The sequence below is a fragment of the Chelon labrosus genome (genome assembly GCF_963514085.1).
Source record: "Chelon labrosus genome assembly, chromosome: 21".
NCBI classification, from domain to species: domain Eukaryota; kingdom Metazoa; phylum Chordata; class Actinopteri; order Mugiliformes; family Mugilidae; genus Chelon; species Chelon labrosus.
Window position 1 is genome coordinate 9892175 of NC_140354.1, and position 24050 is coordinate 9916224.

Here is a 24050-nt window from a genome sequence, read left to right on the forward strand (position 1 = left end):
CATCACATGTTTGCTAGCATTTACTGCAGTGTCCTTACTGCAGTGCTCAACCCCACAATCCCTTCACCCCCCCCCAGTACTTGTTCAGCATTTCTCTGTGCCACATTTTCTATGTGCACCTGCACCCACGGACACATCCACAGCTTCTGTGTATACTGTAGCAGTGTGTAAACAGATGTGTCCCACCTTTTGCAAACACCACTCACACACTCGCTAAGACATGTGCAAACACACATCCCTGCGTCCGTGTGAAATTCCGAACGGCTATCAGCTGCCAACAGATGTCATCAACATCCGCGTCGAACTGGGATCAGCGCGTCACACCGCCACTGTTGAACTTGTTTGCTTCAGTGAGGACGTTTTCTGTGATGAGACAAACCTCGCATCAAGCTAAAAGTAAAGGACGCTGAGTTGAATGCTGTCTTCTCCGAAAAGGCTTGAGAGGGATGTTAATCTCAGGATCAAAGAAAGCAGTTGAAGACACACATTTTCGTCAACACACATTCACTTTCTTTCTCTTAACTTGGACACGTCTGTATCTTTGGATCCATTTCACGTGCAGCCTTGCTTCCTTGTCGGCTGAATGCTCGTGACACGTACTCCCCACTCCGTCTGAGGAATGTTCCCTCCTTTTTCCTCAGAGGACATGTTTACCTCTGCTTGATTAGGCAGGCACCCCACATCCTGATGCCAAGGCCCAGGCAGGAAGTCTGGTGGCACAAAATCCACGCAGGATATCGTGGGGGGGGGCATCAGTTGGATTGCATTTTTAAAAAGTAGAAGAGCGGGTGGTTCTTGTAGTTCGAAATGCACCACAGGGACAGAACATCTTCTAAAAAAAAAAAAAAGAAAAAAAAAAAAGAGCCTGGCGTTTCCTGCAGATGTTGGGCTGCAACATATGCTTCCAAAAAGGAACCATCACAATCACAACTGGTGAAGCACACACATTCGACACCTTCAGTTCAATTTGAAACTGCTACTGTTAAATCAATTCATTAAGTATCCGCTAACACCGCTTTTTTGGCCTTCTGACTGGTCTGCTGGTCACCAATCAGAGGGCTTTTACCCTTTGTCAAGTCTCAACTTCCCATGTTGCCGTTGCTAGGTTAGACAGTAGCAGTGCCGGGATCCGTTACCATAGAAAAACCTGTAGACTTTGTACTTGTGATTCTACGAAAACATAAAAAAAACAACATAAAGGTAACCAGTGTGGATACAGTGGAGGAAACAACTAAACATAAAAATAAGAAACTGGCGAAAAGACTGGTGAATTTTTCCAGCGTCTGCCAATGTTAGTCGTATTTACCACTGGCCCTTCTTGAACATTCGTCTCTTTTGCTGGTCTGGTACATTGACACCTGATACCTGAAGCCTGATACCCCATGACTCATGACAATATGGCCATCCCAGACTTTCAGGTGTCTACTGGTTGGTGTATATGTACGTGGATATATGTGACTAGTTGGCCTGATGCCCCAAGCCCACTTTGCGGGTAGGCTATTGGCTCATATGTATATGTGTTTGCATTTTTTTCTTTTCTTGACTACCACGATGAAGGCGAAGAACATGTCAGTCTAATAAAGTTGCTCTATATACCACAAGTGTTGCTGGAGTCCTGGCTGGCATAACATTAACCACCTCTCCTCCACGTTACCTCTAGAGCATTATCACAGGTTTCTAATGGTATACAATCGGAACGGACAACTTTGCTAGTGCTTGTCTAACCTAGAAACTGTAACATAGGATGTCAGGAGTTGACGGAAGGTAGGACCCATCTGGCTGGTGGTGAGCAGACCAGTCAGGAGACCAACAGAGAGTCAATTCTAATTTAGTGTGTTCAGACTTTTTTCTTCCCCCTCCGGAAGTTAGAATGAAAGCATATCCAAAAAAGGTTTTAAAAGCTACACTTGTAGAGTTTTTTGAGAAGATGTTCCACCACTCATCCGAGCAGCTTCTTCAGTTCTAGGGGACTGGTGGGAGGTTTGAGGTTTAAATAGGACACTCCTACTGAAACTTGCTTGTTGTGTAAACAACCAGAAACCGGTGCAGCTAATTTCCATTAACAGTTGGGTACTTACCTGTTGTTGGGGGGAGGGGGGGGCTCAGGAGCCTCAAACTTCCCACCGGTCCCCTAGAACTGAAGAAGCTACTCGGATAAGTGGTGAAACGTCTTCTCAAAAAACTCCACAAGTCCAGTTGCTGTTCTTTTTAAACCTTTTTTGGATATACCATGCCCTGGATGACTGAGAACCTTCACAGACACAATGAAAACATCTAATGTAAAACTGGAGGGAAAATAAATGCAAGCTACAACATTTCACTACTACTGAATATTAGTGGACAGCCCCTGTCGACTGGTACATACCAAATACTGGAATAATGCAATGTTTATGTACTCCGACTGTTCATTCTTGCAAGATGCACACACAGAAAAACATACCATCATGAACATAATCCACATAATGACAGGCTTGGATCTTAGACCAGCTGTTTTCTGTACAGCAATAACTAATTCACTGCGGTGCTACTATGTAGGGGTTATTTTGGTCTGTATGTGATTACAGGGTGACCCGGGTCAGTTTCTTGTTCAGGCTGGTGGCTGTTCCGTCTCTCTTCATCTTTTATGCTGTCAACACCTCAACGCCACTCACACGCTGCCTCTTCTCTCTGACCTTTCAGCGTTTTATCAAACTTGCATCCTTTGCGACTGAAACAACGTCCTCACACTCAAGTCTACTCCCACCGTGACCTACAGAATACTTCGCATTTTTTCACAAACTTTTCTACGGGCTGCCAGGCAAACGGAGAAACTTTTAATAAGACCACGAAACCTACACCTGTGCGGTTTAGCTGCGATTATAGGAGCTAAAACTCCCAGGGTCTCAGCTTCCCACCTCTGGGCTACATTAATTAAGTTGTCACGCTCACATTTGACATTTGAATGGAGGGGCCAATACTGAACACACCTTTTCATCTGCACCGCATACCAATGCCTGGGGCAGCTGGAAGAAACCAGGCACAAAGAAGCCTGAAAAACAAGGTTCTTCATTGGTAAAGTGTATATATGCTCAAGTCCCGAAAGCAGACAAAGAGAACAGAATAAAAAAAGGAAACTAAAATATTATACTTGTGCTTTTATTTGTTTAAGAAAACTAATCATGTCTGTGGATTTATGGATTCCAAACTCTTTAGAGATGGTTTCGTAAACTTTTCCGACCAGATGAGCAACAACGACGCCTTATTCTGAGGTAATCAGAAAGCTAATTTGTCCGTGGCATCCTACCCTTCCACAAACATGTACTGTAAAGATCAGAACGTGATCAGATTGTCTCATTACATGGATTAGAAAACACTTCTGAACAGACAGACTCTAATTTGGCGTTGAAAATTTGCATGCACACGCAGACAGATTGGGATATGTAATATTGGTTCACTTTCCCCAATAAACAAACACACAAGCACAATATCTTCACGTGTTTGATTGGGTCCTCTTTGAGTACTTTCAGGACTTGTGTTTTGAGTCTTTTCTTATGCAGAAATGTAGAAAATTATGAAGGACGCAAAAAGAAAATACGGCTGTCCTTTCCAGTAAAAACATCATAAAGTAATCCCCTGCAGTTAAACACACACGGGTGGGTTCCATTTTCAGATAACACCAGCAGCCTGCAAAAAAACTACATAGTATTATGTGATATTTAAGAAATAAAGGGCTAAATTTTGACTTCTTATTCCGGAAAACACTTAGATTGCGCAAAGACTTGTGAACAAACTGTTGGTTTAAAGCTTGAACAATATTACTTCATGGCATACTGGTATCAGAAAATGAATAGCAGTGCAAATAAAAGTCCCAACCAAGCTTATTTTTGGTGCACTCAAGAATTTACATTTTTAATTTTCCATTCATATTCATGGCTAAACTTATGCATTAAATTTCAGGCTGACTGGAGGTGGCTGTTCCCTGTCCTGGCTGTGATGGGACGAGCCCAACGGCAGCAGCTTGTGTAGTAAAGGCGTGCCATGCTGTCTGGGGATCCATCTGCTACCATTACAGCCTGACAGGGAGCATCCATCTGACAGCAGGCCCACACTAGTAGGCTGTTGACAGTGGGTTTCTGGCCCGAGCCGTGCAGCCCTTTAGAACATAAATATTTTAGTCAAGCTGCCCGTACCGCGGCCGAAAATCTCTCACGGGCGTCCACGTTTACTAGCAAACTAAAAAGTTTCTCATCCAGCAGCAGCAGCAGCAGCAGCAGCGACAACATCACAATTTTACTTGACAACAAACGGCCGTTGACACACACCTGTTTCAGCAGGAGAAATGAATGAAAAGCAGGCGGGATGTAGGGAAGCGGGGCCAGGCGACTGAGCTCTCACCTTCAGTGCTGCCGCAGGAGTCTACAGCCCATACCGGACAACCATCTCACCGTTCCGGGAGGTTGTACCGCGCAGCGTGCGCCGACGTAGCTGCGCCTCCTTTTCCCGGATTTGGGTCAGCTGTTAACGAACCGTAGTCTTGTTTTTATTATGCCGTTTTCCGACACTGACACTACACGCCTGCCTGCTGCCGTGTCCACGGCAAAAACTATACACTTCCGGTTCGAAATTCCAAACTAAATCTTCCCTATAGGTGAAGACAGTGCGTGCACTTTATTTTGAAATCCAAAAGAAAGTTACTTCCTACCATTGCTTGATCTTTTCCCTTTGACTTTACAGCTCTAGACCAATCCCCCAAATTCCGCTACTTCCGGAATGCCAGACGATTTTTTATTTTTTTTTTCTGTCAGACATACCGAGAATTTAATATTTCATCAAAAATAAGACTATAAACTTCTATGGGAAAATGGAGCACGGCGGCGCTTAACATATGTAAACAAATACATTTTACATTATCCAAAGTCGTCATCAGACCCAGCCTATCGTAAAAACCTTACCCTTTACATCACAATGACGTTTTAAAGGTCACTGGCAAACGCTTGAATGTAGCTGGTCTGTCATCAGGACCAGAACTGGAGTCAGAGCATCCCCGTCTCTGCTGGCTACACCTGTCCATTTAAAAACAGTCTCAGATTAGGCAATGAATTAATTTCTGTATTCATATATGTATATATAATGCTATTTACTAGTAACAATTTTATTTGAAGTGCATTTTTTAAAGTCAGAATATTAATTATAAAGGCAGGTTTGGGGGAATCTTCTTAATAAGCAATACATCATCTGTTATACACTGGTGGTATATGTCATCTTTTCATACAAATCCACTAAAACCGGTTCAGCTGCTCATTAAAGCAAATATGTAATCAGCACGTCACACGGCAGGAATCAGTGCATTCAGGCATGAAGGTCAAGACGATCTGCTGAAGCTCAAACCGAGCATCAGACCTCGGGAAGAAAGATGATTTTAACATGGCTGCTAAAGGGGTAAAAATGCCAGAGGTCTGAGGAGACAGAGACTCGAATAACCCCTTGCTACAACCGAGGAACGAAGAGGAGAATCTCTGGAGGAGTACCACTCCTGTCATATAATAACTGCAAACAATTGGCAAGGGTTCACCAAAACTGGACAATTGGGAAAACATTACCTGGTCTGATGAGTTTTAATTTCTCTTGTGACGTTCAGATGGTGGGGTCAGAATTTAGGGCAAAGTACGTGAAAGCATGAATCCACTGTGCCTTGTCCATCCACAGTCAACAAATCACAATCCAACAGAGCGCCTTGGACATGTGGTGGGTTTGGAGATTCACATCAAGGATGTTCATCCAATGAATCCAGTTCTCCAGAGAAACTCATAATATTTCACAATTTTTATTTATGTTTCATAAAAATCAAGTATAAACATTTTTTTCAAAATCACAATAAAAAACATTTACAAAAAACTATACATTGTACATTTACAAAGAATTAAATGGCGAGGATTTGAGTAGCAATAAGCAGCAAAAATATCCTGGAAATAATGAACCCTGATGTTGCTGCAATTGCTTAAAAAAGTCTCTAGGTGTCACTGCAGGAAAATGCAGCTGTTGTTTTTTTTTTTTCAGCAGCAGCTCAGAAGCCAAAGCTTCCCCAAGGCCTATGGGTAATGAAATTCAGTGAGAGTAGGCCCACTGGACTGTAAACGCCTCCGACATGGGTAAGGCCAGGTTAGTCACTGTCAGAACCTATGGGGAGGGACAGACACAGATGTTTGAGATGAATCGATATCACAGAAATAGAAAGAAAGATTAGAAAATGAGGAAGCAACTCACCTTTGTGTCCGTGCGGTATGTAAAATCGCTGACTTTCTCCCCGTTTACCAAGACGTAGCGAGGCGGTGAGGGCACTCCGAACACCTGCAGCCACCCCAGCACCAGACCGTCCAGAGCCCCATTCAGCTTGAGAGGGTTACTCACAATCTGGGACTGAAGTGAAGGTAGAGACATTTAGAGACAATGTCTAGATTTCTACCTAAATGCATAATAAAACTGCCACTCAGTCATTCAGTTCTCTGCGTCGAGTCGTAGCAAACTAAAATGCAAAACCTCCGCAGCGTCCCGAATGCAAATACCAGCTCATCTCTCCCCTACCTCGCCGGCCATGAAGATAATGTAAGAGTAGTTTTGTGTTTCAAAGGTGTCAAGGCTGTCGCCGTCATCCCAGAACAGGTCACCCAAGGCCCAGCCACCTGCCGACAGAGCCACCGTCAGGAAGAAAGGGTTCGTTCGGGAGGCTGAGGTTGTCAAAGCAGGCTCCTTCACGAGAAAAGAGAGGTCAAATTATTTAGTTATTTAACAAAGTGCTCTCTTTCCTTCATGACAGTTTTAGGTCAACAAAACCTGATACAACATTTAATCATAAGCAGTCTTGTCCTTAAAAAGTGAATTTTTTCCCACATAGTAGGAACAGAAAGTAGAAATTTTAGCCAACTATTAGTGCTTGTTTTGCCTCTGTCAGTTGTGTAATGAGGGATTTTACGTTAACCGCATTTATTTTCCTACTGAACCAAAAATGACACAAACCAAGCTGCATTTTGGACGGTTCTGCAGAGGAGACACCCACCTGCCGGGGGATAATGTGTCCCTCCCTCACATGAACGTTGATAGTGTCCAGAGGGGCTGGCAGGAGCAAGTACTGACCCACACTGTAGAAAGGCTGACCCTTCGAAAACAAAAGGTGGACGCGTGTGAACACCTCAGACGTCCCTCTTAACAGACAAAAAACTGATTTAACATTTGACGTAAACCTGGAATTTTTTCATTGGTACTGCGAGGTCTAGTGACTCACGTCGTGCAAGCTGTACCAAGTACTAGGGGGCAGGTATGCGGCCAGCTCCTCTGCCCCTTGCTTCAGAACTGGGGTAATGAGAAGTGAACTCCCCCACATGAACTGTCGGTCTATAGTCTGGCAGTTAGGATCTGTGGGAAACCTAAGATACACAAGATAATAAAAAAAAAACACAACATTAATTGGAATAGCCACTTTTTTACAACCGATGTATGAAGAGGATTATCTTTGAACACTCAACATGTGGAAACTTGAAGAAGATGGGCTACAACAGCAGAACATGCTATCATGTCAATATGGACCAAACTCTCTAAGGAATGTTTCCAGCACCTTGTCGAATCTACGCCACGGCACTAGCAAGGTGCATCTAATGAACTGGACAGTGAGTGTGTCAAGTAGAAGAAGAGGACACATACTCCATGAATAGGGGCCTGGCCACAGTGTCCGCAGAAGTATGAGCGTGGTGGAATAGCGTGTAGAGGAACGGGAGGAGCGAGTAGCGGAGGTTCAACGCGCTCCGCATGGCTGCCTGGGCCTTCTGGCCAAATACATAGGGCTCCTGAGGCTGAGGGACACAGACAAACAATGAGAAGAGATAGAGTTACTGCCATTCATGATGCATGGAACAGATGGGCTGCTCGAGACACCATGAAAAAAAACAAAAAAGCATTCAGGCCAGATCTCTGGGTCATGGAGTTTGCGCATATATGTATTAACTTGAATTAAAATGCAAGTTAAATAAGATTTAAACATTTATTGACCCGACCACTAAATGCATAAACAGTTTTTGTCTCACAGCATTGGGCTTGTCGTTGTGGTTTCTCATAAACGGGTAGAAGGCCCCAAGCTGCATCCATCGTACACACAGCTCCTCAGTGGTGTTGCCTCCAAAGCCACAGACGTCCGCTCCCACCAGAGGCACCCCGAACAGGCTGAACTGCAGCACCGCTGACGGGAACAAGTGAAATCAGAGGTTACGGTCAACCCACTCTCGACTGGTTGTAGGACTCCGAGCATGCATTCATACAGTAAATGCCTGTTTGTCATTAGGAGTTCTCGGAAATTACATTCCCTCACCAGGAATGGAGAATCGAAGCTGCTCCCAGTCACTCCTGACGTCTCCTGTCCACACTGCAGAGTAGCGTCCAATGCCGGGGAAAGAGGACCGGGACAGGACAAAGGGTCTCTTCCTGCGTACCTTTATAAGTGCACTGAGGACGGCAAGAAACAGATTTAATTTTCGCTTCTTGCTACACGTTTATTCATTTTATTCCATTACTCCCAAAGAAACTGCATCTCGTTGATGCATGTTCTGACCTGTGCGTTGCGTAGGCTTCTGTCAGTCCGTACAGATTGTGCAGGTTGTAGTGAATGGAAAGCTTCTGCTCAGCTGACATACAAAGAGTCCCAGAGCTCAGCTGGCCTCCCACCACCTCTGTTGGTAGAGAGACGCAGGCTACCAATTAATGCAATGCACTGCACACAGAAATAAACAGATCTGGTATGTAATGCATGTGTGTTATCCTGTGTAAACAATATAAATGTATGCACAGCGATCAGCCACAACATTAAAACCACCTGAAGTGGTGAGTAACACTGATGAACTTATTATGATGTACTGTTCTTCTGGGAAACGTGGGTCCAGCCCGCCACTGTTGCAATGGCAAGGGGGTGCTCTTTGCATCCTGGTGTCATATATTCTCAAGGTAAGCAGCACACACTCATCAACAAAGCCTTGGATGTCCATGACCCTGTCTCCAGTTCACTGCTTTTCCTTCCTTGCACCACTTTCGACAGGTACTGACCACTGCAGACCGAGAACACCCCAAGACAGCTGCAGTTTTGAAGATGCTCTGACCCACTTGTCAGAGTCAGGCAAATTCTTCTACGTGTCCATTCTTCCTGCTTCTAACACACTGACTTTGAGGACCAAGTGTTGACTTGCTGCCTAATATATTCCATTCACTGACAGGTGCCATGATAACAAGACAATCAGTGTTCATTTGACCTGTCAGTATGACTGGTTGTAATATTATGGCTGATCGGTGTAGATTAATATTAAAAGTGAAATCAATTATATTTTCATGCCTTCACATGCTAGAAATGTGTCACCTACTGGGTGTGTAGGGCGGGTTCTCAACATCACTGTCAGGACAGCCCTCCACTGAGCCCTGGACAAAATTGGCTGGTTCATTCATATCCTGGGTGGAGCATGAGAAAAAAAAAAATATTTATGTGATTTGAAGGTACTAATTCAACCAGAATGTCATGTAGACGCTTCGTTTTTTTCTAATTGCACGGTATAATCGGCGGTCAAATAACCTGTACTCTGTGTGTGTGTGTATACTCACAATCCACAGACCATCCACAGGAACTTTTGAATGGAAATCTCTGATGCAGTCCTCCCACCACTGCCTGGTCTCTGGGTTGGTGAAGTCAGGGAAGGCTGTTGGGCCCGGCCAAACCTGTAAATACAGAGTAACGCTTTACATGACACACACGAGGAAAATATAAAGCATACATCCCCAGATGTTAGGATTAGGATTCGATGACTAACCTTCCCTATCAGGATGTGTCCCGTGACATTTTTAATAAAGACATCTCGTTTCAGTCCATCATCAAAGGGAGCATAAGTTCCAGGGAGGCTGGTGCTGCTGATCCCTGGGTCCTGAAAACCAGAAAAGAAGTCATGAATTAAAAAAAAACTTTTTGCTGCCATCTAGTGGAACAAAATTGGTAATGATCATCCATGCTCATTTGGACAACTATACAAAACAAAAGTGTTGGATAAATTGAATCAAAAGCTTTTTTTTTTAGGTATTTTAAACTCAGAGATGTCACACCAGTATAAGGATGTACTTCATGCCTCTCTTATGAAACTCCTCCACCATCTCTGGTAGATCCCCAAATCGCCAGGGGTCAAAAGTGAACACCCTTCGCTTATCAGCATAGTCCAGGTCATTCCACTGTACATCCTGTTGGTGAAAAAGTTGTTTATGGAGTTTCACAGTGTATTTAGACCCCTTCATTTTGTGTCTTAGATTTTATTTTTAAATGGATAACATTTCAGATTTTCTCATCAGTTGGCACTCATAACGACATGCATGTTTTATAATAAGTCAAAACAGGAAATGTCTCATTTGCAAAAGTATTAAGCCCTTAAAAGTCTCTCTGGCGTCAGGTGACACTGTATAAAGCATTGTTTTGCATCTCGACATGTGTTTCTAAATCTACATTTAAACAAATGGACAATTTTAAAGATGAAAATGGGTAGAGGTTGGAATACATTCGGATCCAACCGTACATAAGGAAAATGTTGCGTGAATTTAATTTACCATGGGAAAGCTTGCATTGTGCATGTGTTGTGCAACCTTCCGAGTTGTTTTCGTGGTTGTGTAACCCCAGCGACACAGATGAAAGCCTAATGACCAATAGGGGGGCATCATGGGATAGCCTAGGGATAGAAAAATGTCATCTCCGAAACAAAAAAAGAATCCATTCGCTCTTTTCTAGCTTTTCCACTTGCTTTTTATTTACTGCCTTTTACTATATGTTACTGAATGTTACCCACACACTCTTAAGACATACCAATGATCTGGAGGTACTGTCGTATTACACTTTGGGGGTCAGGACCCAAGAAAACGTACAGATCCAGGATTCCACCGGTGGACACCCAGGTGAGAGCAGGGGTCGGCTGCAACATCACCTCTACAGAGACAATTGAGAAGACGGTTTGGAATAAACAGTATCCCAGTATGTGTGTTTAATGAAACAGATTGTTCATTACCAATTGCGTTGCTATTAAGAAGGAAAACTCCATGTGCCAAGCCATCCTCTTCCTGTACTATGTAAAATGGGTGGGAGCCATAGAGGTTAGCATCAGCCTATAAAGAAAGACAAAAACAAAGAGGTATTAAGCTTCATTAAGATTGTTCTGGATGAACAGCAGATATTTAGCCCAAATATTTTGATTTTGCAATGTGAAATAAAATAAAAGGAGAGTGTGATTTTATTTTACGAAGATCACAAACACAGAAAAATAGAAGGTATTCTTAATTTTCTGGGTTGGTAACCACTGTGAAATCACTGTGTTAGACTCACATGAGGTGCCATGTCTCTATTCCAGAGAGTCAAAGATGTCCAGTTAAGATCCAAACTGAGAGAAGTGTAATGCTCCCCAAGGCCAGACACGAAGGAAGAGGCCAGTGAGGTGGACAACTGCAGGTACTGGTCGGCAAACAGCAGAGGGGCAACAGTGGTGTTCATACTGAACAGGTAGGACACAGATAACAAAAATACATGCAGTAAATGATGATCATGATAAAGGAAATCATCACATGATCTCACACATTGGCATCAAACACAGGGCATAGGACAAAGGATGAATTTTTTTTTTTGTCACCTTCGAAACTCTAGATATGGGGCTAGTGGCGCAATGGACAACGCGTCTGACTACGGATCAGAAGATTCTAGGTTCGACTCCTGGCTAGCTCGCAAAGCTTTTTAATATGACAAGGAGCACAAACTGTCTTCTGAGGACACTAAAATCCATCTGGCGTACAAGAAGCACTTGAGTGCACGCTTTCTATATTTCGGAGGAAACTCTTTTGTGTACTTTATGACTGTAGTGGCAATGGCCATTTGGACAGCTCCAGGTACTGGTTGACAAAGAGCTGACTGGCAGTAGTGGTGTTCACATGATCGCACACAATGGCAGAAAACACAGAGCATAGGACAATAGATGAATTCTTTTTTTGCCACACAGAAATTCCTAACTATAGGGCTAGTGGCGCAATGGATAACGCGTCTGACTACGAATCAGAAGATTCTAGGTTCGACTCCTGGCTAGCTCGCAAAGTCTTTTAATAGGACAGACGCACAAACCATCTTCTGAGGACACTAAAGTCCATTAGACGTACAAGAAGCACCTGAGCGTATGCTTTCAATTCTTTGGAGGAAACTCTCTTGTGTACTTTATGACTGTAGTGGCAATGGCCATTTGGACAGTTACGGGTACTGGTTGACAAACAACAGAGAGGCAGTAGTGGTGTTCACATGATCGCACACATTGGCATCAAATAAAGGGCATGGGACAAAAGCTGATTTATTTATTTTTTTGCCACCTAGGAAACCCTAGATATAGGGCTAGTGGCGCAATGGACAACGCGTCTGACTACGGATTAGAAGATTCTAGGTTCGACTCCTGGCTAGCTTGTAAAGCTTTTCAATATGACAAGGAAAGGACAGAAGCACAGACTATCTTCTTAGGACACTAAAGTCCACTAGACGTACAAGAAGTACCTGAGCGTATGCTTCTATTGTTTTGGAGGAAACTCTTTTGTGTACTTTATGACTGTAGTGGCAATGGTCATTTGGACAGCTCCAGGTACCGGTTGACAAAGAGCTGACTGGCAGTACTGATGTTCACATGATCGCACACTTTGGCATCAATCAAAGGGCATGGGACAAAAGATTAATTTTTCTTTGCCACCTTGGAAAATCTAAATATAGGGCTAGTGGCGCAATGGATAACGCGTCTGACTACGGATCAGAAGATTCTAGGTTCGACTCCTGGCTAGCTCGCAAAGTCTTTTAATAGGACAAAGGAAGGACAGACGCACAAACCATCTTCTGAGGACACTAAAGTCCATTAGACGTACAAGAAGCACCTGAGCGTATGCTTTCAATTCTTTGGAGGAAACTCTCTTGTGTACTTTATGACTGTAGTGGCAATGGCAATTTGGACAGCTACGGGTACTGGTTGACAAACAACAGAGAGGCAGTAGTGGTGTTCACATGATCGCACACATCAAATAAAGGGCATGGGACAAAAGCTGATTTATTTATTTTTTTGCCACCTAGGGAACCCTACATATAGGGCTAGTGGCGCAATGGACAACGCGTCTGACTACGGATCAGAAGATTCTAGGTTTGACTCCTGGCTAGCTCGTACAGCTTTTTAATAGGACAGAAGCACAGACTATCTTCTTAGGACACTAAAGTCCACTAGACGTACAAGAAGTACCTGAGCGTATGCTTCTATTGTTTTGGAGGAAACTCTCTTGTGTACTTTATGACTGTAATGGCAATGGTCATTTGGACAGCTACGGGTACCGGTTGACAAAGAGCTGACTGGCAGTACTGATGTTCACATGATCGCACACTGTGGCATCAATCAAAGGGCATGGGACAAAATATGAATTTTTTTTTTGCCACCTTGGAAACTCTAAATATAGGGCTAGTGGCGCAATGGATAACGCGTCTGACTACGGATCAGAAGATTCTAGGTTCGACTCCTGGCTAGCTCGTAAAGTCTTTTAATAGGACAAAGAAAGGACAGACGACAAACCATCTTCTGAGGACACTAAAGTCCATTAGATGTACAAGAAGCACCTGAGCGTATGCTTTCAATTCTTTGGAGGAAACTCTCTTGTGTACTTTATGACTGTAGTGGCAATGGCCATTTGGACAGCTACGGGTACTGGTTGACAAATACACCAGAGAGGCAGTACTGGTGTTCACATGATCACACACATTGGCATCAAACAAAGGGCATTGGACAAAAGATTAATTTGTTTTTGCCACCCAGGAAACCCTAAATATAGGGCTAGTGGCGCAATGGACAACGCGTCTGACTACGGATCAGAAGATTCTAGGTTCGACTCCTGGCTAGCTCGTAAAGCTTTTTAATATGACAAGGAGAGGACAGCAGCACAAACTGTCTTCTGTGGACACTAAAGTCTATTTGGCGTACAAGAAGCACTTTAGCGTATGCTTTCAGTTTTTTAGAGGAAACTCTCTTGTGTACTTTATAGCTTTGTAGTGGCAATGGCCATTTGGACAGCTACAGGTACTGGTTTACAAACACCAGAGAGGCAGTAGTGGTGTTCACATGATCGCACACATCAAATAAAGGGCATGGGACAAAAGCTGATTTATTTATTTTTTTGCCACCTAGGAAACCCTACATATAGGGCTAGTGGCGCAATGGACAACGCGTCTGACTACGAATCAAAAGATTCTAGGTTCGACTCCTGGCTAGCTCGTACAGCTTTTTAATATGACAAGGAAAGGACAGAAGCACAGACTATCTTCTTAGGACACTAAAGTCCACTAGACGTACAAGAAGTACCTGAGCGTATGCTTCTATTGTTTTGGAGGAAACTCTCTTGTGTACTTTATGACAGTAGTGGCAATGGTCATTTGGACAGCTACGGGTACCGGTTGACAAAGAGCTGACTGGCAGTACTGACGTTCACATGATCGCACACTGTGGCATCAATCAAAGGGCATGGGACAAAAGATGAATTTTTTTTTTGCCACCTTGGAAACTCTAAATATAGGGCTAGTGGCGCAATGGATAACGCGTCTGACTACGGATCAGAAGATTCTAGGTTCGACTCCTGGCTAGCTCGCAAAGTCTTTTAATAGGACAAAGAAAGGACAGACGCACAAACCATCTTCTGAGGACACTAAAGTCCATTAGATGTACAAGAAGCACCTGAGCGTATGCTTTCAATTCTTTGGAGGAAACTCTCTTGTGTACTTTGTGACTGTAGTGGCAATGGCCATTTGGACAGCTACGGGTACTGGTTGACAAACACCAGAGAGGCAGTAGTGGTGTTCACATGATCGCACACATTGGCATCCAACAAAGGGCATGGGACAACAGATGAATTTTTTTTTTGCCACCCAGGAAACCCTAGGTATAGGGCTAATATGACAAGGAAAGGACAGAAGCACAAACTATCTTCTGAGGACACTAAAGTCTATTTGGCGTACAAGAAGCACCTGAGCGTATGCTTTCATTTTTTTGGGAGAAAACTCTCTCGTGTATTTTATTACTCTGTAGTGGCAATGGCCATATGGACAGCTACAGGTACTGGTTGACAAAGAGCTGACTGGCAGTAGTGGTGTTCACACGATCGCACACTTTGGCATCAATCACAGGGCTTAGGACAAAAGGTGAGTCTTTCTTTTTGCCACCTAGAAAACCCTAAATATAGGGCTAGTGGCGCAATGGACAACGCGTCTTACGGATCAGAAGATTCTAGGTTCGACTCCTGGCTAGCTCGTAAAGCTTTTTAATTGGACAAGGAAAGGACAGAAGCACAAACTATCTTCTGAGGACACTAAAGTCTATTTGGCGTGCAAGAAGCACTTGAGCGTATGCTTTCATTTTCTTGAAAGAAGGTCTGTATGTACTTAATGAGTTAAAATCTTAAAATTCTTACAGACACCTGAACAGAATTACTCACATCACCCTGCCATTGGATTTTCGGCGCACTATGAAGCCAAATGGGTTAGACTGGTATTCAGTGGTATAGAGGACACTCTGGGTATCAACTCTGCCCTGAGGAACGCCACCTGGGAGAGGAACTTCATATCGCTGCGATGTTGGGTCCTTTAACTACAGAGAAAACGAACAACAAAGATTTTCTTTAGGCAGCACAATTAAGGAAACGATATAGAAAAGTAGAATGTCACAGGAAAATGAAAATGAAGGCGTTCCATTATAAGAGTCCTGCACTAAATCTTAGCTTTGTGAAGATAACAAAAACACTCTTGTGTTTAATCTACTACAGTCTGACAGCACCACAGCAGTTGAATTACCACTTTTCTTACGCTTTTTCAACATGAACTGAACATCATAAGAGTCATGAAGGGGGGTTTAGTGCAAGACAGTTATACTGAAATGCATTCGTTTCTCTAGTGTTGGAAAGTCACATACTATTGTCCCACATGGCCTTACAACCACTACAAATTTACACCAATCAGGCATAACATTATGACCACCATCCTAATATTGTGCAGGTCTCCCATGTGCCTGTTTGATCAGTTTGGGAATTTGAAGGCCAGGTCAATGCCTGTTTTGCTGTTTGCTGTCACCTGTCATGCTTTTTGAGTTGTTCCTAAACTGTTTTTATGTGTGTGCCTGTGTCAGGCTTCATCCTGCTGGGGTCATTGCTATGGGGTGGGGGTGCCTGGTCTGGTCTAGGTGGGTGCTACATGTCTAAGTAACATCCACATGAATGCCAGGTCCAAACGTTTTCCAGCAGAACACTGAATTGTCACAAAATGGTCAACATTATTGACTTATCCTGTCAGTGACCATAATGTTATGCTTGATTGGTGTATGTAAACCAGATTGGCAGTGCTGCATATACATTTTCAAACAATACTTCCAAAAGAGACCAAAAATCAGCACAATTAATCAATTTTCTATACTTTACAACAGCTGATTATGATTGCATAGGAAAGCAGAGTTTGGGGTACTCACAGTGAAGTGCAGGCAGCCTGTGGCCTCTTCTATAACATCTAGGCTTAGTGTGGAGATATCTCTGGGGAGATATGAGGGGCTGGCACGAGTCAGGGTGGCAGCCTGGCCCCGTGTGGTAGGTGTCAGAGGACCCATTTTATAACCGGGGTACAAACGGGGGTAGAAGCACCAAGGGGGTCCTGCAGAATCAGGCAGAGGAGCATAGCAGCATCCCCTCTCCTCACACTCCATCTGGCTGAGAACCCTGTCCCTGGCACAATCAAACCTACTCTCTGTGGCCATGGTGCATTCACTAACCCTGGGAACATCAGCTTTTTGGTATTTTTTTGTGTAGCTGCCCCTCCTTGAATCGTTCTGTGGTTTAGATGGATTATAAACACGTGAATAAAAAGGTCCGTGGGCTGTGTTTCCACTTCGCTTATCACGAACTGACATAACCAGTCTGTCTGCATGGTTGGACAAGTGGTTGATGTATAAACACGCCAACAGAGAAAAGGCAATGAGGAGCCCAGCTACAGAAAAGCCAGATAACAGTCCCATGATGTACTGTCGAGACAAGAGTTTTATGTTCTGCAACACACGCCCTGTGCTTTGTACAGTGAAAACATCCAGTGATTGTTGTAGCTAGTTTTGTAGTTAGCAATGAACTTTAGCACAGTTGTGGAGCTAGCTCTTCTTTAAAAACAAGTTACGAGCTGTGCCAGAAAACAATTACTGTTGCACAGCAGTGTAATAAGTTCAATAAAATGTCTACCGTAAATTAACCGCTAATAGCAATAACATGCCTGTTGAAGACCCATGAAGAAAACACACAGGTTAACGCTGAATATAGTGAAAGTGTAGTGGGGACATTATACGGAAGCCGAGAATTTCCGTGTTTGCAGTGCATTTTAATGCGACCTCGTCTTCTCGCGATAACGAAAAAAACATCCCGTTATCGTGGGGTGTTCGCTGTGCACAAGTCCGTTCCTCTGTAGATGGAAACCACCGGATACTACACGTTTACACTGAGTGTATGCATTAACTAGCCAGTTTATTAGGTACACCAGTGTACACAAATGCATTCTGATATAACGTCATTATATTATGGCACTATGGCATTTTCTTAATAACTGCAGCGTCGTTGATTCATTTTGAAATCTGTGACACGTGATATAATTCTGTCAACCCCATTTTAGTCAGTGGCCTACTTAGGCTAAACAACAGAAACACTTGTGTGTACCTAATAAACTGGCAAGTGAGTGTACAGTTTAGCTATGGATCTTCCTCAACAGCAGTGGCGATCCTAAACTTTATGGGGGCCCGGGGCAAAGAAGATCATCAACTCCACCCCAAGTCAACTGTGCTCCACCAATCATCATAGTCACGATAAATAACACCATGTGAACACTCTTTTTCTTTTGCAGTTGTTCCATCGTACGCCATTTCTTCTAGATGGAAAAAGCAACAAATACCTAAAGAGTAAAGCAAAACCACCACTCTCTTTCTGCTATGCATTTTCTTTCCCACCTAATCTAAATGAACTTTAGCTGGTAAGTTTTCCCAAACTAATGTTTATCAGTAGAACTTAGCTACACTGACAATTAACTGATGAGGATTTTAAAACTGGTTAAATCATGGTTTGTAATGCTAGGTCTACAAATGCAGAAATAAAAAAGGATAGACAAATAAACACTGTTGGAAGGTGCACCAGGTATTCCTTTTTAGATCATTAACAGGAAGCTGTATTTGGCAGGCTGGTAGTCCCACAGGCTCCTCTCGTGTTGCTCTTGAACATAGAGTTTCACAGATAACATTAAAGATTGCTCAACCAAAATGAGTGACATAACACACTTAGATAGATTTTCAATTAACATGTCTGTCTTATACAGGTGTCAGTTGTATTATTCTGTTTTACATATATTTAGGTGCAATAATATCTAGAGTCAAATACGACTTTGTCAAAAACCATTAAGTGCCATTAAAATAAAAATGCTCACACTAACATTGCATTATATGCAGTTTTATTAAAAGAAGGATATAACAAGAAGTCACACAGAGTTTGTGTAAATGATCTCAACATTGAAACAACTCTTTTTCTTAAACATTTGTTCTTTTGCATATCAGATTGTATATACAGTGTTCTCCCTGTGTGGATAACATTACTCGTGTGCTCATAATACATTATTGTTAAAATACTGATACAATTGCCATGTTGTTTTTTTTTTTTTATTATTCTGTTGTTTCCTTTCTCGAAAATACAGGAGTAACTAAAACTTCCAAGATCTACTAGAAACTCTGACATTTAACATGTGTTCACACTTGGAACCAAAATTAATTTTGTCTGATGCGACCACAAGTGAACATTTGTAACACAAGAAGCTGACAGAGCATATATAAGGTTCTGACTGCTCACTTTTAAGATCTACATTCAGCTACACTGTGTAGCTGGAATATATGGTTTCTCTGTTTAGCAGTGTTCACTTCCTGGAAATTAACACCAAATGTGAGCACACTGATGAAAATCCAAGCATAAATCACTACATATACATGCCTTGAGATGCCAGGTGTGAACTGCTGCAGGTCTAAATAAAAAAATAGTAAAAAATAAGAATGAAAAAAAAAATAAAAATAAAAATAAAATACAGAGGTTTAGTTCTAAACAGTGACTTAAATGTTTCTATTTGTGAAGCACTGAACTGTTGTGTAACACAACTATGTTTACATCGTTATGATTTCTTTGTGAATAGTGAAGCATTTTCTAGTCCAGGTTAAATGTGTCCATATATACACAACAATGATGGTTCATTTTATGACACTTTTTGCAAAACCTCAAATCCATACATTAAAGGAAAAACTGATAAATTGTTAATATTAAATCAACTTGCAAAAAAGTGCAGCATCTCAAGTATCATGAGGTTCAAATATTGTCTAAATGGCAAACTCACTTAAGGCTTGTGTGTTTGAGATGATGCTTATAATCCCTTCTTGTTCTTGATAATAAAGTGGGTACTAGGCCAACACTATAGCAAGTTCACACACAGTCGTGGTTCAAAGATGGACTATTTCTTCACAACAATGTTGCAGGCAACAGGGCCTCTAAAGGTGAACCCCAAGTAGAAGGAAACATTTTCATTACTGTGAGGCACTGAGGGAACGTAAAGAGGCAGGATGCTGAAAGTCTTCTTCTGCGGGCCTTCAAGGTACACCACTCTATCTTCAGTCCATCCAGACACACGTTTCAGCATCTCAGCAATCTCAGGCATTTTCCATGCCTCACCACTAAACCACTTCATGCGTTTCTCAGAGACGGAGAACCCCTTTGTGACTCTTTCAAACTTTCTCTTGTGGACAAATTTATCCAATCCCTTCCCATTTCCGAGAAAAAAATGGGTGTAAATCCTTCTTTTCCGCTGAGGAATGTCCTTCATCTTGGTCCAGTAACCTTTATTCAAGTGTTCAACAGCAGACTGCACAATTTCATATTTGGTTTCTTTTTCCTGGTCTGTGTCATGATCTTCTGGCCAGAACAGCAATGTAAGCAAGAACAAAGCACTGGGCAAACATTTCCTTTTATCAGATGGAAACTGATGGCAAAGTGCCTGTAGCTCTTTCAGTGGAGCTACCTTTTGATTTTGTGGTGACACACAGCTCAGAGAGATGTGGGCCACTATGTAATTGACAATATCCCTTTGACCAAATCTGGCCTTTATTGGATTGCTGGGATAGAGAGAAAGGATATTTTCTACAAGACGTATGGCATCCTTTTGGTCAGTTAACTTAGAGAAGATGGATGTTATGTTACCCCCGCCAAGATGATAGATGATCATGCATTTTTGGAAAGGAGTAAGGTTGGCTGGGATTGGTTGCCCACGACGTAGAAAGGTAGAATACGCTTCACTGAAGTACTTCCCATACTCCGAAAACTTCCATGACAACCATGTCAATGGATGGCTTATATTCTCTTCGGGACTTTCAGGAGTCTCTTCTTCATCTGCATCAGTGTCTGTCTGGAAGTAACTGAGGTCCTCTGAGATCCATTCCAATGCATCTTGCATTGTCTTATGAAGTTTTTTCAAACAGTCATGGAACGGTTCCCAGGCATCTTTAATTTCCTCTGGAATGTAATCTGTTAACAGGTACTTCATACATTCTGGATGGCCATTGGTTCCTTTTGCAAACACTTGCAATGAAGATATCAGTTTGAGCAGGCTGCACCCAACTTCAACTTCAGAAAAAAACCCTGAACTGTTAATATTTTCCATTTCAGCTTCAGCTGCTCTCTCACATTCTTGAAAACACTCAAGGGCTTTCAGCGCAGTTTCCACAGCATCCGCTGTATTTTGGGCTGTCTTTGGTATATTATCATGATCAAATGCTTTGCATTTTGCTTGGAACCATTTTCTGTACACCTGGCCTTTTGTGTCAAGTATGTATGAGTTGTTGGGTAGCTGCTTAGCTGCTGTCTCTGCCCAGAGCTTTGCTTCTTCAAACCTTTCGTAGGTATAATGAAGACGAGCAAGCTGTTGTGCAAAGAATGGATCTTGATGGAAACGATGGAAGGCTTCCTTGAGTAAGCCAATTGCTTTGTCTGGGCTTTCCTCGTTTTCACGAACATGCTCAATCAAAGGAGAGAAAAGACTGTCATATTTGTCTCCTTTGCTTATTCTGGATCGCCTTATGAAAAGTTGTCTCAAAAAGGACAGATAGTCATCTCTTCCAAATCTGTGCTCAAAAAGAACATCCTCGCAGAGCAAATCCATTGCCAGACTACTATGGGTCTGTCGGGGACCCATAAGTTGTTGGAGAATTTCTTTTGCAACAAGTGGATGGATGATTCTGATTGATTCAATCTGCGTCCTGTCATCTTTAAGATGCAAGAAGACAAGTTTGGCCTGATCACTGAGGGATCTCTCAAACACCTGCTGGCGAACCCTCTCCAAGTGAATAGTTAAGGCAAGCAAAGCTTCACAGTGGGACTGAGAGATGAAAGAGTTTTGAACATATGTGTTGAGCAATGCCACATAATGAATGAGGCGAGTGGCAACTGAGTGACGGTCAATGTCTTGAAGCAAGTGTTCTACAAACTGTTGAACGTAATCCAGATTGAACCCTTCACTCATCAAAACAAATGTCAGGATAAATTCAGGCTCGTATCGTTCCTCAAGTACCTGTCGTTTTCCAGCAAAACTTCTCTTCTCTTGAGCAGACAGTTTGTGAGTGACAGACACGTTCTGTAATGGGGACTCCTTGCATTTCCTCTCAGGATCGTGGGAACGCCTGCAACTCAACAAAATGAAACATAATGTTCCGATCTGGATTTGTTTGATGTTAATAGCAAACTCTAGTTCATTTCTTAGATCTTCTAGATATTCTCTGTCTGAGTCTTCAATAAGGAGCAGGACAGGAAGACACCTCTGAGGATCTTTTTCTTCATATTCTCTTAGTTCAATTGCATGTTGTGCAACAACAGCAAATGAGTATGAAGGCTTCACAACTGCACACCTTAGATCTTTCCTGTTGTTCCATAGCACCTGTCTTGCCACGGTGCTTCCACCACTTCCTGGGTGATGGTAGATGTTTATCCTATTCACAGGAGTCTGGTCTGCATTATGTTTCAAAGCATCATTGAGGAATTTAGAAGCTTCACGATAAGCATCTCTTTCAATCACCTCTCCAACATACTTGTGCTCAGCTAGCCAGAAATTCAACCAGGTCACTCTCCCACCATGGTAGAAATGCTGCTCGATGTTTTCTTTCTGCTCATCGATGAAGTCTGTGCTTGTTTCATCACAATGATCGACTGTCAGTATTTCAAGAGAGCACATCTGTTCCTCTACATGTGTTTCAAGAAGACATGTCCCGTTTACAAAGACCGGTAAGTGTTTGGCACATGTTTTTGTGTGTTGCACACACTGCAGAGTTGAATTAATGTGACTCATCTTCATCCCAACAACACTACAGTTCTTAACTGTTTCTTTGCCGCATGAACCCTCTGCAAAACTTTGCCATTTCTGGAAGTTTGTTTCTGATTCGCAGATGCAGATGATATCTTCATGGCCTTCCATGTCTGTGAAAAACTCATAAAAGGTGTGCAAGAGTGGTTTCTCAACTGTTGATGTGAGAAGGAAAATGACCTGGAATGTTCCTTTTGGCAAGATTTGCTTACAGATCAAAGACACAGATTCCCGAAGTAAAGTCATTTTTGTCTTGATCCAAGTCATTTCATCACATGAAGTTTCATTTCCTTTGAAGTCACTACGACCATTACAAAAGATCCAACTAGTCTGATCGAACAGATGCAAGTTAGCTGTGAAATCTTTGATGCTCGTGCCACTGGATACCCTGTAGCTCTGTAGAAAATGCATGTTTGCAGCATGATGCTCAAGGTATCTACTGCAAAGACCTGATATCTTTGAATCTGGATCAAAGTCAAACACACAGAACAAGTTTGTGTTAAGAAGCCAGTCAATGTTGCAAAGGTCATCGGGTTTGAATTTGTTTGTGACCAGTATGAACCATTTTTCTTTTTCGATGAATTTCTTTCCACTGGTCATTAGCATTGTGAGTTTTCTTCCAAGGTCTTGACAGTTCTCAGGAGCAGATAGGAACTGACTTTTCTCTGCTTCTTCTCTTTGAGCATCCCGATCTTTGACTCGTTGGTAAAAATCACCCACGTCTTTGTCGCTCACTGGCTCTGTTTTTGAACCCACTCTTCGCAGAATCGTTTCTTTCTCAAATTCTACCTTGTTAGATGACTCTTTGAACTTTGGCAGACGAACTGAGTACACCTTGTTCTTGACAATGCCTATCAAAGGCACTATGTCAACCTCAATCACAAATCTCTTTTCTGTACTTTGCCTATCCATGACCTCAATGAACCTTGGTGGTCTCACGCACTGACGTACATGTTCCTTGTCTGAGGGGAAACTTTTTTCAATGTAGTCCAAAGCATCGACATAAATGTCCTTCTCTTCTACAGGGATCCCAATTACCTCACCATGCACATATCCTGAATTATCCTTGCTGTCCATCACTCCAAAGTGTATTGTGCCATTTGATCTGATATTCATACAGCCAGCTGCAAACTTAAGAACCTCGTAGGCAAACTTAGCCTGGAGCCTTGTGCGGTCCTTTGCAGCGGCTATAGCACAAGACTTATATTCGTGGCATGGAGATATCAAATTAAAAGCACCTGACTCAGGTTGCAGAACACTGTGCTTTACATACATAAAATCAACCCCTTCTTGATCAAATGGTCGTGGTTTGCAGTCTCCATGAGCAGTCTGTCTCTCCTCAAAGACATCTTGACTTCTCACTGGACTCTGCGCTGATGGACCTTCAGTTACTGTAGGAAGACACTGAGCTGATTTCTGATTATTTTTCTCTTTATTATTTGTATTGCCAGTGGTGGCCTTTTTCTTCTCCTGCCCTTTTTGCTGTGAGTTGACAAGTTCATCTCTTTTTTGAATAATCAAATGAGCAGGACCAGATTTCATGCAAATCTTTGACTTTAGGAAGCTCTCATCCAAC

General features: G+C 42.6%; 2 protein-coding genes across 2 annotated transcripts; both read right to left on the bottom strand.

The window, feature by feature from the left end:
- Window positions 1–5911: 5911 nt before the first annotated feature.
- Window positions 5912–17895, bottom strand: gaa (alpha glucosidase). The gene is made up of 19 exons (XM_084571158.1): window positions 16539–17895; window positions 15517–15668; window positions 11360–11525; window positions 11046–11142; window positions 10847–10966; window positions 10594–10712; window positions 10102–10233; window positions 9816–9926; window positions 9610–9723; window positions 9375–9459; window positions 8576–8693; window positions 8336–8469; window positions 8055–8206; window positions 7675–7823; window positions 7259–7400; window positions 7034–7132; window positions 6562–6726; window positions 6244–6396; window positions 5912–6156 (listed from the first exon to the last, which is right to left on the bottom strand). The coding sequence occupies exons 1-19, from the start codon at window positions 17076–17078 to the stop codon at window positions 6085–6087; spliced, it is 2820 nt and encodes a 939-aa protein (XP_084427284.1). The 5' UTR covers window positions 17079–17895; the 3' UTR covers window positions 5912–6084.
- Window positions 17896–18008: 113 nt separating this feature from the next.
- On the bottom strand, window positions 18009–23835 carry LOC311507038 (sterile alpha motif domain-containing protein 9-like). Its single transcript, XM_084571233.1, has one exon. The coding sequence runs from the start codon at window positions 23747–23749 to the stop codon at window positions 19580–19582; it is 4170 nt and encodes a 1389-aa protein (XP_084427359.1). The 5' UTR covers window positions 23750–23835; the 3' UTR covers window positions 18009–19579.
- Window positions 23836–24050: the final 215 nt, after the last annotated feature.